Here is a 19,347-nt window from a genome sequence, read left to right on the forward strand (position 1 = left end):
TTTTCTTTGGAAACACACTGCCTTTTTATAATTTAAAGGATAATCATTCTTATTTTATAGAAGTCTGCAGCACAATTAGAGTACTAGAATGAAAGAATGACTAGGTTTTTGTCTTAAGGAATTTGGAGAATTGATCCAAAAGTGAAATCATACTTCTACTCCTGGATGCAAATATTTTGATTATATTTTCTCTTAATAAAATTTATTCTGTAATTGTTCAGGCAGGAACATGATATTCTTTCCCAGGTTTTATTACTCATGCTTCAATCTGCCTACATAACTGCAGTCTACACCTATTTATGATTACTATCTGTCATGCATTTCCTAACCATAATGTAGAAAGGAATACATTTAATCCTCATAATAACCTATGTGTTGCTCACTTGTGTCTGAGTCTTTGCGACCCCATGGACTGTAGCCCACCAGGTTCCTCTGTCCATGGGATTGTCCTGGCAAGAATACTGGAGTGGGTTGCCATTTCCTCCTCCAGGGGATCTTTCTGACCCAAGGATTGAACCCATGTCTCCTGCATTGGCAGGTGAATTCTTTATCACTGAGCCACCTGGGAAGCCGTTAGATACTATTATTACCCCCATCTTACAGATAAGGAAACAGACCCAGAGAAGTAAGTGTAGACTTTTGATCTGACTGTCTGGGTTTCAAATTTCAACTCTAGTAGGAATGCTTCCCTCTAAGCCTTTATGGTTTAAATAAAATAATGTTATAGCAACCTCTTAGAATTATTGTGAGGAAAAAATGACACAGTGATGGTAAACATTCTAGAACTATGCTTACATATAATGAGCTCTCAAGTGGCTACTATTTTTTTCTTGTTTATATGATCAGATTGTTTCCATGTTTCTAAGTGAAAGTTTGCTTTTTTTTCTGTTGGCTAATATTTCTTCAATCCTGGATCTTCTGTGTTATATTTTCTTTTCCTGACAGAAACGTTGGCTTAGCGCCAAGGAAGTCTATTAGCTTTGTTGGTGCAAGCAAAGGAGCTCTAATGAAAGGAGGATATGCTGGTGCAAACCAAAGCAGAATGGCTATGTCAAAAAACATGACGATTCTACCTGAAGCAAAACAAGTAGAAAAAATGACTATTTCCTCTGCAAAGACAATCACACAGGTAATATTCTTTAGAATTCCAAATTTGTTTGAAAATGATGCTGGTAAGAACTTGATTGAAATGTAAAAGGTAGAAAGTATGCTGGGGTTTTTTTTGAAATTCTTTTTAGGTTTTATACTTAGGTCTGTGATCCATTTTGACTTAATCTTTGTATATGGTATAAGGTATGGTCAGCTGTTGCTGCTTTTGCATAGAGGTATTCAAGTTTTCTAGCACCATTTGTTCTGCACCACAGGGCATGTGGGATCTTAGCTCCCCAACCAGGGACTGAGCCCATGCCCCCTGCATTGAAAGGCAGCATCTTAACCACTGAACCACCAGGGAAGTATGCTGCTTTGAAACAATAACTTACTTCTAATACAGTACAGGCATACCTCAGAGATATTATAGGTTCAGTTGGAATAATACACTGGAATACAAATATCACAATAAAGTGGGTCACGTAAATTTTTTGGCTTCCCAGTGCATATAAAAATTATGTTTGTTATACTGTAGTCTATAAATAGAGTGTACAATAGAATTATGTCTAAAAATTCCAATGTAGATGACTTAATTTAAAAAATCTTTAATGCTTGTTGGAGAAGACTCTTGAGAGTCCCTTGGACTGCAAGGAGATCCAGCCAGTCCATCCTAAAGGAGATCAGTCCTGGGTGTCCATTGGAAGGACTGATGTTGAAGCTGAAAGTCCAAAACTTTGGCCACCTGATGTGAAGAGCTGACTCATTGGAAAAGACCCTGATGCTGGGAAAGATTGAAGGCAGGAGGAGAAGGGGACAAGAGAAGATCAGATGGTTGGATGGCATCACCAACTCAATGGACATGGGTTTAGGTGGACTCCAGGAGTTGGTGATGGACAGGGAGGCCTGGTGTGCTGCGGTTCATGGGGTCACAAAGAGACACAACTGAGTGACTGAACTGAACTGAACTGATGCTAACCATCTTCTCAGCCTTCAGTGAATCATAGTTAACATCAAAGAGCACTGGTCACAGATTACTGTAACAAATAAAATAATAATTAAAATATTTAAAATATTGTGAGAATTACCAAAATGTGACACAGAGACTCAAAATGAGCAGATACTTTTGAAAACTGGTATCAGTAGTCTTGCTAGATGCAAGGTTGTCACAAACCTTCAATTTATTTTACAAAAGCCACAATATTGAAGTGCAATAAAGTGAAGTGCAATAAACTGAGGTATGTTGTGTTGTGCTAAATCGCTTCAGTCATGTCCAACTCTGCGACCCCATGGACTGTAGCCTGCCAGGCTCCTCTTCCTTGGGATTCTTCAGGCAAAAATATTGGAGTGAGCTGCTGTGCCCTCCTCCATGGGATCTTCCCGACCCAGGGGTCAAACCCACATCTCCTGTGGCTCCAGTATTGTAGGTGAAGTCTACCACTGAGCCACTGGGGAAGCCCGAAATGAGGTATACCTATGTTGATATATTGATTTTGTTAAGAGTCTTTACCATACAACTAACATATCTCACAGCATAATATTGGCAGTTCGCTCCTATCATCATTATTAGAGTGGAATGAAGAGAGTCTACTCATGACCTTAAGAATCAGCTCATGCTGCTATAGTAAAATACTGTAGATTGGGTGGCTTATAAACTTAATTTTTATTGTTCTGGAGACTGGAAGTCTAAGATTACAGTGGCAAATGGTCGGGTACTGGTGATGACTTTCTTCCAGGTTGCAGACTACCATCTTTCTTTGTATCCTAACATGGAGGAAAGAGATTTAGCTAGCTCTCTAACTTTTTTTGTAAAGGCACTAATCTCATATGTGAGGGCACTACCTTCATGACCTAATTACCTTTCCAAGGTTCCACCTCCCAATACCATCACACTGGGATTAGAGTTCCAGCATATGAATCTGGGGGTACACAAAACATTCAGTCCATAATAATTATATACATATTACATATACATTATATACTACATATACATTATATGTAAAATGATATATTATTGTATATTACGTACATATTACATAGTATCAACACCACTATGTAAAAGGTATAATGCATCATGACCAAGAGGAGATAATACATGCAAGGTTGTTCTAATATTCAAAAGTCAGTACTACTTGTCTTATCAGTAGACTGAAAAAAATGTGATTATCACAACAGATAAAAATAATTTGAAAAATTCAATATCCATTAATGATAAAAAATTAATAAAAAACCATTTCAGCTACTTGAAAAAGAAAGAATTTCCTCAGGAGCATTGTGAAAAACCTAGTTACTAGTAATCTAGTAACATGTAAAAAGAATTTTATGCCTTGAGTGCATTAGTTTCATAAGACTGCCATTACATAATATCACAGACTGGATGGCTTAAACAATGTCCTAATCTCCTCTTCCTTAGGGACACTAGTCAGATTGGATTACCTCATGTTAACTTAATTATCTCTTTAATGGCCCTATCACTAAATTCAGTCACACTGAGAGGTCTGGGAATTAGGGCTTCAACATATGAATTTTTTGGTAGGGTGAGACAATTCAGCCCATAACAGTTACCAAGTGGGGTTTATCCCAGGGATGCAAAATACTTTAACATCTTAATATCAGTGTAATTTACTACATCTCATATCAGTAGAATAAAAAACGATGATCATCTCAATAGAATTAGAAAAAGCACTTTGCAAAATCCAACATCTTTTCATGATAAAAATGCTTAAAAAACTAATAATAGAGGGAATTCAACTTGTCAAGGGACATTTATGAAAAACCCACTAACATCAACTTAGCAGGCAACTGGATGCTTTCCCTTTGATGTCAGGAACAAGACAAAATTTTCTTGCCGCTTCTATTCAGTGTTGTACTGGAGGGTCTAAAAATAGCAATTAGGCAGGGGGAAAAAAGGCAACCAGTTTGGAAAGGAAAAGGTAAATCTCTCTTTGCAGATGACATAATGTTATGTACATAAACTCCTAAGAAACCCACCAAAAAGTATTAAAACTAGGGAACTCCCTTGCAGTCTAATGGTTCAAACTTGAGCCTCTCACTGCGGTGGCCCAGGCTCAATCCCTGGTTAAGGAACTAGGATTTTATAAGCTGTGGCATGGCCAAACAAACAATTAAAATTAACTACTGAGTTCTGCTAGGTTGCAGGATACACGATCAATATACAAATAAATTATACTTTTTACATTTGGAATAATTTTAAAATTAAGGAAACAATTTCACAGTAACATCCAAAACAATAAAGTACTTACAAATAAATTTAATAATAGCAGTGACATCTTCAGCTCCAAAAACTGTAAAACATTACTGCATGAAATTAACAATGATCTGAATAAATGGGAGCGCATCCAAAATTTATGAATTGAAAGACTTACCATTGGTAAAATGGTGGTACTCCCCAATCTGATCTGCAGATTCAGTACAATCCTTGTTAGAAATACCAGCAGACTTCTTTGTACAAATTGACAATTGATTCTGAAATTCATATGGAATTTCAAGAAACCCAGCATAGACAAAATACTCCTGGAGAAGAAGAATAAAGTAAGCAGATTCTCACTTCCCATTTTCAAAATTTACTACAAATCAACAGAAATCAAGATAGTGTGGTATTGATTGGCACAAGGATAGACATACAGATCAATGAATAGAATTAAGAGTCTAGAAATAAACCTATTACATCAATGGTCAACTGATTTTTGATAAGGGTATCATGACCGTTTTAAGAGGATCTTCAATAAATAGTGTGGGGATGACTGGATAGCCACATTCAAAAGAATGAAGTTGGACCCTTACCTCATACCATATAAAAATTAATTCAATATGAATCAAAGACTTATACAAAAAGCTGAAACCAAAAACTTAGAAGTGGTAAATCTTCATGACCTTGGACTTTGCAAAGGATTCCCAGATATGATACCAAAAATGTGAACCACAAAAGAAAAAAAAAGCAGATGATTGAACTTTACCAAAATTAAAAATGTTTGTGTTTTGAAGAACATAATCAAGAAAGTAAAAAGTCAACCCACAGAATGGGAGAAAATATTTGCAAATGATCTGTCTATTAAGGGATTTGTATATGAAATATATAAAGAATTACAACTCAAAATAATAGAAAAATAACCCAATTAAAAATTGGTCAAGGGATTTAAATACTCATTTCTCTAAAGAAGGTATATAAGTGATCAAAAAGCACATGGGAAGATGCATGACATTATTAGTCGTCAGAGAAATACAGATCAAAACCAGTGAGATCTTTACTTTATACTCACTAGGATGGCTAGAATCAAAAAGTCAGATGACAACTGTTGGCAAGGGTATCAAGAAATCAGAACCCTACTGATAGGAATATAAAATAGTCCTGACACTTTGGAAAATGGTTTCATAGTAACTCAGAAGTTTAAACATACTGTTACCATATGACCTGGCAATTCAACCTCTAGATATATACACCCAAGAGAAATTAAGATATATTTCAAACCCTGAAACTTCATACCCTGACTATTCATAATAGTCAGCAAGTGGAAACAACCCAAATATCCAACAGTGAGCAAATAACTAAACAAAATGTGATATATTCATACAGTAGAACATTTTTCAACCACAAAAAGGAATGAACTACTGATGCATGCAGGATTGTGGATGAATCTTGAAACCGTTATGCTAAATGAAACAAGCCAGTTACAAAATACCACACTCTATGTGATTCCACTTGCATAAAAGTCCAGAATGGAGAAATCTATAAAGATATGAAATACATTAGTTGTTGCCTAGGACTGGGAGATTGGACTGAAAGACTGAAGGCAAAAGAATGGTGCGGCAGAGGATATGATTAGATAGTACCACTGACTCAATGGACGTAAATTTGAGTAAACTCCGGGTGATGGAGGAGGACAGAGGAGCCTGGCGTGCTACAGTCCACAGTCTGAAGAGTCAGGCATGTCTTGTCCACTGAATAACAACAACAAGGACTGGGAGAAAGAAAAGTGTTTGGGAGTCAGAATTAAAGGATGCAGTTTCTTCTTGAGGTAGTTCTAAAGTTAACTGTGATGATGGTTGCTCATATCTGTGAATAGGCTAAAAACCACTGATATGTGCACTTTCAAAGCTACTTAAAAAGGTAATTCTTCCAGATTGTATGTAACTTTATGCCAATTTTAAATTTTGAAAGATTTGAAAATTAATATAAAATGGAAAAATTAACATTTTAAAAAGAAAAATAAAAATGAAAATTGGGAGCTTTCCTTAAAGAAATGAATAATTTAAAAATCCTTCATCAAAGATAATTCTAGGCCCATATAGTTTCACTAGTGATATATGCCAAACAAAAACAGAACAAGAAAAGTGGGCATACTGTAAAACATTTTATGTGGCTAGACTTATCCTGATATCAAAATCTGACCACAACAGTATGAGAAATAAACTTTACAAGTCAATCTCACTTGGAAACATAGATGGAGAAATCCTTAATAAAATATTAAAATTCAATAACAATAGAAAGAAATAATATAAGAAAATTGAGTTTATATCAAGAAATTAATATTGGTTTAACATTTAAAAAGCCATCAGTGTAATTCACCACATTCATAACTTAATGGAAAAAAAGCATATGATCATCTCAATACAGTATTTGATAAGATTAAATTTTTATTCTAGATTTAAAAGATTCTTCTGAAACTGGAAATCACAAGAAATTTCCTTAACCTTATTTATAAAATCCTAAACAATGATCATATTCAATGGTAAAGCCTTTCCAAGAAGGATCCATTTCTATCCAACATTCTTCGAAGTCTTAACCATTTCAGTATGATAAGAAAAAGAAATGTAAAGTATAAGATTTGGGAAGGAAGAAACAGAACTTTGAATATTTGTAGATGACACAATTATCTACATATAAAATTTTAAATCACCTAGTAATTATCAAATTAATAAAAGCTTAGCAAGATTATTGGATAACAAAAATAATCAAAAACAAAAAATATACATTTGTATATACCAGCAGCACACATTTCAAAAAATACATATTTTTTAATGATGCCATGTATAATAGTACTAAAATGTATTAAATGCTTGTGGATAAATTTAACAAAGATGCACCTACCTATAAATTTTACTGTGAGATATTAAGACCCAAACAAATGGAGAGAGAGCAGTTTATGCACAGAAGGAGCCCATATTCTATCAATTTTACCCAAATTTTGATTTATAGGTTCTTTGCAATTTCAGTCAAAATCTCAAAAGTTGTTTTTTTTTTCTTCATTTTATTTTTCCCAGGAACTTATCAAGGTAATTCTAAAGTTTACATAAAACTGCTAAAGCGTAGGCATTACCAAGACACTCTTTTTACAAGATTTCATGTATTTATCTTTATTTTTGGCTACACTGTGTCTTCGTTGCTGCGCATGGGTGTTCTCTAGAGGCGGAGAGTGGGGACTGCTCTCTAGTTGCGGTGTACGGGCTTCTCATCGTGGTGGCTTCTCTCGTGGCAGAGCCAGGCTCTAGGTGCGTGAGCATGGGTAATTGCAGCGCGTGGGCTCATTAGTTGCGGTTTGCTGGCTCTAGGGCACGCGAGCTTTAGTATTTGTGGCACAAGGGCTCCTCAGTTGTGTCTTGATGGCCCCGGAGCGCGCAGGCTTCAGTACTTGTGGTATGCGGGCTCAGTAGTTGTGGCTCGTGGGCCCTAGAGCACAGGCGCAGTTGCTCCTTGGCATGTGGGATCTTCCCGGACCAGGGATCCAACCTGTGTCCCTTGCACTCTCAGGTGGATTCTTATCCACTGTTCCACCAGGGAAGTCCCCAAGATACTCTTGAATAAGAACCATGTGAAAGGACTTACTCTCCTAGGTAACAAATTTTATAAAAACTGTAACGTTAACAAAGGTTTAGACAGAAAGTCTACAAGTGATTCAAGCACATATAAACACTTGTTTTATAATAAATGTACACTGGAGAGTAATGCTATCCAGGTTGGTCATAACTTTCCTTCCAAGGAATAAGCGTCTTTTAATTTCATGGCTGCAATCACCATCTGCACTGATTTTGGAGCCCCCCAAAAATAAAGTCTGACATTGTTTCCACTGTTTCCCCATCTATTTCCCATGAAGTGATGGGACCAGATGCCATGATCTTAGTTTTCTGAATGTTGAGCTTTAAGCCAACTTTTTCAGTCTCTTCTTTCACTTTCATCAAGAGGCTTTTTATTTCCTCTTCACTTTCTGCCATAAGGGTGGTGTCATCTGCATATCTGAGGTTATTGATATTTCTCCTGGCAATCTTGATCCCAGCTTGTGCTTCTTCCAGCCCAGCGTTTCTCATTACTTTGCCAACAAAGGTCCGTCTAGTCAAGGCTACTGTTTTTCCAGTGGTCATGTATGGATGTGAGAGTTGGACTGTGAAGAAAGCTGAGCACCAAAAAATTGATGCTTTTGAACTGTGGTGCTGGTGAAGACTCTTGAGAGTTCCTTGGACTGCAAGGAGATCCAAGCAGTCCATCCTAAAGGAGATCAGTCCTGGGTGTTCATTGGAAGGACTGATGCTGAAGCTGAAACTCCAATACTTTGGCCACCTCATGCAAAGAGTTGACTCATTGGAAAAGACCCTGATGCTGGGAGGGATTGGGGACAGGAGGAGAAGGGGACGACAGAGGATGAGATGGCTGGATGGCATCACCGACTCGATGGACATGAGTTTGAGTAAACTCTGGGAGTTGGTGATGGACAGGCAGACCTGTCGTGCTGTGATTCATGGGGTCGCAAAGAGTCGGACACGACTGAGCAACTGAACTGAACTGAACTGAGAGAGTAATGGGAAAATAATAGGGTTTTTAAAAATTCTTGTTGAAACAATTGGGTATTCATATGGAATAAAAACATATTGGCTTGCTTTCTCATAGTATACACAAAACTCAATTCCAGGTATACTATAGCTCTAAACATAAGAAGCAAAAATATTTTCATAATTTAATGATTGAGCATGTTTTCTTGGATGAAACATCTAAGGTGTAAACCATAAAGGAAAATGTGATAAATTCGACTGCGCTAAGAAAAAGAACTTCTTTTTATTAAAAGATACTACAAAGAAAATGTAGCATATTAAAAAGCAGAGACATTACTTTGCCAACAAAGGTCTGTATAGTCAAAACTATGGTTTTTCCAATCTCTCTCTCTCTCTGAAGTCATTTCAGTCGTGTCCGACTCTGTGCAACCTCATAGATGGCAGCCCACTAGGCTCCTCTGTCCCTGGGATTCTCCAGGCGGGAATACTGGAGTGGGTTGCCATTTCCTTCTCCAATGCATGAAAGTGAAAAGTGAAAGTGAAGTCACTCAGTCGTGCCTGACTCTTAGCGACCCCATGGACTGCAGCCCACCAGGCTCCTCCATCCATGGGATTTTCCAGGCAAGAGCACTGGAGTGGGGTGCCATTGCCTTCTCTGGTTTTTCCAGTAGTCATGTATGAATGTGAGAGTTGGACCGTAAACAAGGCTGAGCATCAAAGAATTGATGCTTTTGAACTGTGGTGTTGGAGAAGACTCTTGAGAGTCCCTCAGACTTCAAGGAGATCAAGCCAGTCAACCTTAGAGGAAATCAATCCTGAATATTCATTGAAAGGACTGATGCTGAAGCTCAATCTCCAATCCTTTGGCCACCTGATGTGAAGAGCTGGCTCATTAGAAAAGACCCTGTTGCTGGGGAAGACTGAAGGAAGGAGGAAAAGGGGACGACAGAGGACGAGATGGTTTGATGGCATCACCCACTCAGTGGACATGAGTTTGAGCAAACTTTGGGAAATGGTGAAGGACAGGGAAGCCTGGCGTGCTGCAGTCCATGCGGTCACAAAGAGCTGGACATGACTGAGTGACTGAACAACAAGGAAAATGAAGCCATAAAGTGAAAGATGACATTTGCAACACATAAAACAGAAAAGATTCATAGTCAAAACATTTTGTTGTTCAGTCACTAAGTCATGTCTGACCCTTTGTGACCCCCATGGGCACACCAGGCAAACTTGTCCTTGACTGCCTCTCAGAGTTTGTTCATATTCATGTCCATTGAATTGGTGATGCTATCTAACCATCTTCCTCTGCCACTCCCGTCTCCTTTTGCCTTCAGTCTTTCCCAGCATCAGGGTCTTTTCTAATGAGTTGGCTCTTCTCATCAGGTGGCCAAAGTATTGGAGTTTCAGCTTCAGCGTCAGTCCTTCCAATGAATATTCAGGGTTGATTTCTTTTCAGACTGACTGGTTTGATCTCCTTCCTGTCCAAGAGACTCTCAAGAGTCTTCTCCAACAGCGAAGTTCAAAAGCATCAATTCTTTGCTGCTCAACCTTCTTTGTGATCCAACTCTCACATCCGTACATGACTACTGGAAAAACCATAGCTTGGACTAGACGAATGTTTGTCGGCAAAGTAATGTCTCTGCTGTTAATATGCTGTCTAGGTTGATCATGGCTTTTCTTCCAAGGAGTAAGCGTCTTTCAATTTCATGGCTGCAGTCACCATCTGCAGCGATTTTGGAGCCCAGGAAAATAAAATTTGTCACTGTTTCCATTGTTTCCCCATCACTTTGCCATGAAGTGATGGGACTGGATGCCATCATCTTTGTTTTTTGAATGTTGATCTTAGTGTTTTACACTATCTAGGTTTATCATAGCTTTCCTTCCAAGAGGCAACTGTCTTTTAATTTCATGACTGCAGGACATTTAATGAACGCTAATATAAATTTTAAAGAGACAGAACTCAATAGAAAAGTGTGCAGAGGACTTGTATGGGACATTTTCCTCCAAAAAAAGAAGTCAGAATGGGAATAATCATATGAAAAGACGTTCAACTTTATGAAAAAGTCAAAATGAGATACCTGTATACCTATACCCATACTAATTTAAATCTAACAATGCTAATTTTTGATAAGAATGTAGAATAACAGCAACTGTCACAATGCTGATAATCATGAACTGCTTACAGTCAACCTGGAAAAGAGTTTGGTGTTACCTAAGCATGTTGACTCATCTATTCCACATCTATCTGTCCCTTACAGAAATGCATTGTTGTGTGTAACAGTATGCTTTTACATAAATATTTATTGAAACAGTTTTCATGATGGCCAAAAACTGGAAACAATTCAGTGTCAGTTAAAAGTAAAATGGATAAATAAAATATGATATGCTAATCCAACAGACACAACCAATCACCAATGAATTATTGGTGATTATAAACAAACTATTATACATGCAACAATATGGAGTGATAAATAAAAATGTGCTGCTGAACAGAAGATATCAGATAATTCATTCATAATGTATGACTATTATGAATTTTAAAAACTAAATTGCCTTGCCAAACTAGGTAAATACTAAGTGCTAAAAAAATCCGTAACAAACAGAACTCTCTCAATACTTTGTTGGTGGGAACCACTTGGGAGGAAAACCTTTTAGCAGTATCTATTGTATGTGAACATAAAAATAATTCACTACCCAGGGATCCCACTCAGGTATACACCCAACATAAATTCATACAGTATAGTCGGCAAAACACATGCACATCCATCCATCTTAATAGTGGCGTCATTTGTACTAGCCAAAAATTGGGAAACTACAGAAAATCTGTGAACAATAAATAAATTGTGATATATTGACACAGTGGAATATTGTACAGCAGTGAAAATTAACCACCTGCAACTCTACTTAACCGTATGAATGGTTCTCACAAATGTGAATATAATTTTGAACAAAAGAAACCGGATACCAAGGGTACGTGCTTCCTGATTCCATCAAAATAAAGTTTACAACCAGGCCAAACCAATCCATGGAGTCAAAATAATCATTATCTTTGGTGTAGGAGATGGAGACTCTAAAGGAAGGAACTTCTAAGATGCTGGTAATTTTTTAAGTCTGAATGATAGGTACCTGGGTGTCTTCTGTTTATGAAAATATATTAAGCTGTACATTTATGTGTGTAAGTCTATGTATATATTACTTCAATATAAGTTTTGAAAAGTAAATGCTGTTATTTGAGAATGCATATTTTAAAAACCTATTTAAAAAAGAAAGAAAATAACTACCAAAATCAAGTTAATGATATTCACTGGGGAGGGAGGGAGAGGCAGTAACATAGGAGGAGCAAAAACCAGCGGAGCTGTTTTTGTCTAGGAGCAAAAGCCTCCTAGAGGTTCTTTCAGTGTTCTAATTTTTTACTTTAGTTGCAATTATAAGAATGTTTGCTTTCTTATAATTATCATAATTATATAATTATAAGTATTATAATATAACTATATTGTTATGTTTTTATTACATTTCTGTATGTGTTAAATTTCATAATTGAAAATTAGCCAAAAGCATATAAGCCAAAAATGTGTAGTAATTTGGATAATGTTTATTAATAAAATGTTAAATGAAAAATTGTGGGTTTCTTACAGGATTATACATAAAAATTAAATATACCAAAATATTAAAATCTGAATTATCTTTCTACATTTTTTAATTTTCTTAAAATTAATATGTATTACTTGTATATAGATAAAACATGAACAAGATTTTTAAAAGTTGTATTACCTCAGTTAAGTTTTTTTAAGCATAAAATCTTTTATCATTCAATTTTTCATGTTTGTCCTATCCTACAAACTTTATCTTTTTCTCTATTTATCTTTTTATCTCTATTTTTAGAACTTGTTATATAGAATCCCCATCTTTTTACTTATTTTATTTTAAATCACTGTTTTCTACAGGTGACTGATATAAATGGAGTTGATGTTACTCCCAGACCTCTTTACCGTCCAGATCCGTATTCCAGTACAGGAAAGCCAAATAAGCTATTGACTTCACAAGACGGATCACATACATCAGACTTTATAGCTTCCTATAGCCTTTATCAGAATACAATAAATCCTAGTATGTTAGGGCAGTTTACCAGGTAGAGTATACTCTTCTGTGCTTCTTTCTGTTTATGTCTTATTACATGTTTTCATCGAGGTCGCACATGTTTAAGTCAGATGTCACTTGTCCTGTCTGCCAGCTCTGCTCTCTCATCTACTGTGCCACCTCTTATGTTCGTCTTATGTTTTAACTAGATGTGGGGCTTACATCTATGCTCCTACCAACACATTTGTGAAAAAAATATATAGATTTGACTCAAGATTTCCTGAGGAACCAAACAGATGGGACCTGGCATTACAGACATCCTTCTTTAGTTTTCTTCAGTTTCTTTTATGCTGCAATTTAGGGGCTTCCCTTTTTTTCCCTCCCTATTCTTCCATATAAATCCTTATTCTCCTACGCTTTGATTTCTGTCTTGTTTTATAACTTTTTTTGGTAAATCATAGGTTTTGCATTTACATATGTAGATACCTACATAATTGAAAATTTTTAGAGCTTCCAATAGAGAAGTTAAATCTTTGTGATAATAAAACAGTACTCCTAAAACAATCTAAAGATTATGGGGAAGTACTTTAGTGTGTAACTTTCAATCTGACAAATTAAAAGTTCCAGATGTTAACTAAGCACGAAATTTTAGGAGAAAATATGCTGTGTAGAATCTACCTCCAAATGGGCATACAGATGCTATGGGAGTTCTGTGCAAAACAAAGGATGTTCCAATAAACTGAGCCCAACCTTTTGGAGGCCAGTTGAAACTATAAATAGAAAGGAAAAAGTATGTAATATCATGGAGTAATGTTAAGTTCCTATGTTTAAAGGAAATTATTTTTGGACTCTTCAATGTATTGATTTCCCACCAAATATATAAACTCTATTTTAAATTAAATCTTGAGAAGACATTTATCAAATTGAATAAAAGTGCATTTAAGATGGGTTTTGATTAATGAGCAGAAACCTGGTGAAAATTAAAGGCAGAGTATTCCAGGCTGAGGCCCTGAGGTAAGAGAGCTCCTTAAGGTTGAGGAACTTTAAAAAAAAAAAAAAAAGAAAGAAAAATAGTGATATGTTGATAAGATGGAGAATCTCGGTAGATAGGCTGTATTTTAGATTTTTATCCTAAACATACTGTTGGGAATCCATTGAAAGACTTTAGACATAGACTTTAGACAAAAGGATTTTAAGACTTTTACTTAAAGAATAGTAATCATAAACTTAATTTTTAAAGAATTACTTTATTTTTATCACTTTTGCTTATATGATTAGTATATTTGATTTCACGATATCTGATAGTTTTCATTTATACATTTAATTGCCCGTAAGGACATATGAATAAATAATATTGTTTTTAATTGCTGAAGGTCAGTTTTAGGAAGCAGCACAGTTTCTAAGTCAACTGTATCCACTACTGAATCAATGGCAGAAGACCTAGAAGAACCATCCTTTAAACGGGAAAGACTGTCTAGTTTTACAGGTAATGAGAATCCAATGTTTTATTTAAGTAACAGTTCATTATTTCTTTAGCAAATGTGCTCATTATTTTTTGGGTGCTTGAGACAAGAAGAACTATGGTAATCATTCCCAAATGCTGGCTTGTGCAACAGCTACATGAGAATTATCAGGGTAATGTTTATATATTTTTAAAAATTCTCAAGTGACTCACTTGTACCAACAGCCTCAGTAATCACAAACCCTGTTTTAAAAAAGGTTAGCTTCTAACTCAGAAGACAAATAATTCTGAAAAACTGTGATCGATTCCATAGTGAGACATAAGTAGAATGTGATGGGAACACTTAGAAAAGATTACTATGAGGTGGAAAGTAAAAAACAGGAGAACATTCGTAAAGAACATTATTGACTTGAATTGGGTTTTTAAAGATAATTAGTAATTTGTCAGGAGAACAAGTTGGAGAGACTCATTCCAGGTAGAAGATTAAACATGAGGTAATACAAAGGATTATGTGAGTGAAGATCAAAGAGGAAATAGTGGTTGACTAAAGCACTGTAAGAAGTGGCTATTTCCTTGAGGAACATTTGCATTGGAGTGTTGCGTGGATATCTTTTCCTCTGAGATGACAATGAAGGATTAGTTAAAATATTTATAGGAAAAGTGCTTGATGAACTCTTCTTTCTGGTGTTAGCCTACGTAGCAGAATGCTTCTGACAAGTAACAGAATATCCAACTACCATTAGCTTAAATGAAGACAGTTTTTCCACATTAAAGGAAGTTAAAGGTAGATATACATGAAGCTTATATTATTTCCAGACCTTCAACAGTACGTGAACTGAGAACTTCCAGATGTTCAAGCTGGATTTAGAAAAGGCAGAGGAGCCAAAGATCAAATTGCCAACATCCATTGGATCATCAAACAAGCAAGAGAGTTCCAGAAAAACATCTACTTCTGCTTTATTGACTACGCCAAAGCCTTTGACTGTGTGGATCACAACAAACTGTGGGAAATTCCTCAAGAAATGGGAATACCAGACCACCTGACCTGCCTCTTGAAAAATCTGTATGCAGGTCAGGAAGCAACAGTTAGAACCAGACATGGAACAATGGACGGTTTCAAATTGGGAAAAGAGTACGTCAAGGCTGTATATTGTCACCCTGCTTATTTAACTTGTATACAAAGTACATCATGGGAAATGCTGGGCGGGATGAAGCACAAAGTGGAATCAAGATGACCAGGAGAAATATCAATAGTAGTAGTGAAGCATAGTGAAGTCGCTCAATTGTGTCCAACTCTTTGCAACCCCATGGACTGTAGCCTACCAGGTTCTACTATCCATGGAATTTTCCAGGCAAGACTACTGGAGTGGGTTGCCATTTCCTTCTCCAGGAGATCTTCATGACCCAGGGATTGTACCAGGGTCTCCCGCATTGTAGGCAGACGCTTTACTGTCTGAGCCACCAGGGAAGAAAGGGAAGAGGAGCTGAAGAGCCTCTTGATAAAAATGAAAGAGGAAATTGAGAAAGCTGGCTTAAAACTCAATATTCAAAAAACGAAGATCACTGCATCTGGTCCCATCACTTCATGGCAAATAGATGGGTAAACAGTGGAAACAGTGACAGGCTTTATTTTTTTGAGCTCCAAAATCACTGCAGATGGTGACTGCAGCCATGAAATTAAAAGACGCTTGCTCCTTGAAAGAAAAACTATGACCAACCTAGATAGCATATTAAAAAGCAGAGACATTACTTTGTCAACAAAGGTTCGTCTAGTCAAAGCTATGGTTTTTCCAGTAGTCATGTATGGATGTGAGAATTGGACCATAAAGAAAGCTGAGCACCAAAGAATTGATGCTTTTGAACTGTGGTGTTGGAGAAGACTCTTGAGAGTCCTTTGGACTGCAAGAAGATCAAACCAGTAAATCCTAAAGGAAATCAGTCCTGAATATTCATTGGAAGGACTGATGCTGAAACTGAAGCTGTGATACTTTGGCCACCTATGAGAAGAATTTGCTCATTGGAAAAGACCCTGATGCTGGGAAAGATTGAAGGCAGGAGGTCAAGGGGATGACAGAGGATGAGATGGTTGGATGGCATCACTGACTCGATGGACGTGAGTTTGAGCAAGCTTTGGGAGTTAGTGATGGCCAGGGAAGCCTGGTGTGCTGCAGTCCATGGGGTCTCAAAGAGTCAAACATGACTGAGCAACTGAAGTGAACTGAACTGAAAGGTAGATAACTTTTGGCTTTGCTTTTGTGACATAGGCATATCAGAATCAGAATTGGCAGCTCTGCTATTCTTTTTTCAGCCTTTTCTCATTTCTTACCACAGGACCTCATAATACCTGTCCCAACTCTGGACACCAGTTCCATCTCCCTCATTTATCAGGAGAGTAAATGTTTTCTAGAAGCCTTCCTTTTTCTTGTGTATTTCTGCTTTTATCTCACTGGCCAGAACTGTGTCACACTGCCACCACCAGCTTCAAGAGAGGCTGGAAAAGCCAAATACTTTATTTCTCAGGCAGTATTAATGGAAAGAGGCCTCAGAGAAGAGAAAGGCTTAGCAGTGATAATTATGCCGTTAGGAATGTTTGTTAGGAAGAAGCCCATCCTCTCAGGATGGGAGAAAGAGAATTAAATTATTGTCATAACCTCCCCCAGCAGTCTCTACATATATTCTTGCCACCTTCCAGTTTTTTCCAAACTATATGCAGAGTTGAAACCACACTCCTTGGTTGGGACTCAAACTCAGCCACACCTCATATTGGGGCTTGAACCTACAATCCCTAATTTGAGAGGGAACTCAAATCCACTGTCTTTTAATTGAAACTGCTCACCTTGGGCCAGGACTTAATGAAGCTCAGATTCTTTTGCCTCCTTGCAGAAAGAATTCAATGTGAGGCAAAGATAGACAAGTATGAATTTATATAAGCACAGGATTCCTGTGAGAGCTACAATCAGGCTAACAAGGGAGCACAGCCCTGAGGGAAAAAAAAGGGCTTCTGTTTTTTTAGAGTTAAAGAATATGTGGGCAGGGAAGAAGATCATCTTCTTCCTCATTTTTGGGTAGACGGCATGGCTTGTATCATTAGTTCTTCCTTTGACCCTATATGTTCTAATGGGGACTGTCATGACACTATTTAAATCAGATCTATATTATTAGAAGGATGGTGACATACAGTGGCTCAGTCAGTAAAGAATCCACCTGCAATGCAGGAGACCTGGGTTCAATTCTTAGGTTAGGAAGTTCCCCTAGAGAAGGAAATGGCAACCCACTGTAGTATTCTTCCCTGGGAAATCCCATGGACAGAGGAGCCTGGTGGGCTTCAGTCCATGGAGTCACAAGAGTTAGACACAGCTTAGTGACTATACCACCACCACATAGTAATTGATCTTGGGTTTTGGTATAATGTCTCCTTTCACCTACTTTCTTTCCCTTTTCACCTGTGTTTCTGTCTTGGCTACTTGCAGAAATGCTACTTTTCAAGAACCATCAACTCCCTGACTTCATGTATTAATAACAAGATTCAGACCCTATATATATTGTTTTGTGTTTTAACAATCAGAGTTTGTGGCTTGAGTGTGCCTGGTGTTAGATGCACCTGGTCTTCCTTCAAGGTAGTGTGGATTTTTGCTAGGTTACTAGATTTTTTTCTTGAGCGGTCAGTAGTTTACAACAGTCTCCCCAAATTCCCTTAAAATTCCCTTTCTGTTTTTAATCCCTTAGAGGGATTTCTAAACCAATTATTTAATTATCCTACTCTATCCCTATTACAATGATATTTTAAAAAATGCAATCTAACTGCATTCCCACTGCTTAAAACCCTTCAATGAATTTGTATTGTTCTTAAGAAAAAGGCAGTAATCTTTATGTAACATTTTGCCTTGAGGCCTACCTCTAAGGGCTTCCCAGATGGTGCTAGTGGTAAAGAACCCGCCTGCCTATGTAAGAGACTTAAGAGATATATGTTCAATCCCTGGATTGAGAAAATCCCCTGGAGGAGGGCATGACAATCCACTCCAATATGCTTGCCTGGAGAATCCCATGCACAGCTACTACCTCTACTTGTTTCTAACAAAAACAAGCAAAAGCATCAAAACTTCACCTCCAGAAGCCTTGAAGAATAGTATCAATGCTTATATCATCTTGGCTTGCTGGCAAATTCTAACTACAAAGTCAAGCCTCTGTAAGTGAGTCACACCCAAGCAATTCTACTTCTGTTTTTTCCAGTGGTCATGTATGGATGTGAGAGTTGGACAATAAGAAAGCTGAGTGCCAAAGAATTGATGCTTTTGAACTATGCTGTTGGAAAAGACTCTTGAGAGTCCCTTGCAAGGAGATCCAACCAGTCCATCCTAAAGGAGATCAGTCCTGGGTGTTCATTGGAAGGACTGATGTTGAAGCTGAATCGCCAATACTTTGGCCACCTGATGCGAAGAGCTGACTCATTTGCAAAGACCCTGATGCTGGGAAAGATTGAGGGCAGGAGGAGAAGGGGATGACAGAGGATGAGATGGTTGGATGGCATCCCCGACTCAATGATATGAGTTTGGGTGGACTCCAGGAGTTGATGATAGACAGGGAGGCCTGGCATGCTGTGGTTAGTGGGGTGGCAAAGAGTTGGACATGACTGAGCGACTGAACTGAACTGAACTGATGACCTGGCAACTCATTTAGATTCACATTTCTAAATCTTGAATGCACAGTAACATAATCTATATACCTTTAACAATTTCCCACACTCATGTCTTACTTTAGGCCAACAATATAGGAATATCTGTCAGAGGGGGTTAGGCATAATCAGTGGTGTGCTGATAAGTATAAAACTAACCTACTCTGAAGTAGAGAAAGTCCTGATTTGTAGTATTTGTCAATTTCTGTGGTATAAATATGTTCACCCCCAACAAATTCAAGCTACCAGCATGAAATTTCTGAGTGGG

General features: G+C 37.3%; 1 protein-coding gene across 1 annotated transcript in view; it reads left to right on the forward strand.

The window, feature by feature from the left end:
• The window catches only part of DNAI4 (dynein axonemal intermediate chain 4), a 104,286-nt gene that overhangs the window by 10,577 nt on the left and 74,362 nt on the right, over positions 1-19,347 (forward strand). The window contains 3 exon segments of the mRNA XM_065911239.1: positions 946-1,129; positions 12,813-12,997; positions 14,319-14,431. Coding sequence (XP_065767311.1) covers positions 946-1,129; positions 12,813-12,997; positions 14,319-14,431 — 482 coding nt within the window.

Source organism: Muntiacus reevesi, chromosome 1 (assembly GCF_963930625.1).
Source record: "Muntiacus reevesi chromosome 1, mMunRee1.1, whole genome shotgun sequence".
Classification (NCBI taxonomy): Eukaryota; Metazoa; Chordata; class Mammalia; order Artiodactyla; family Cervidae; genus Muntiacus; species Muntiacus reevesi.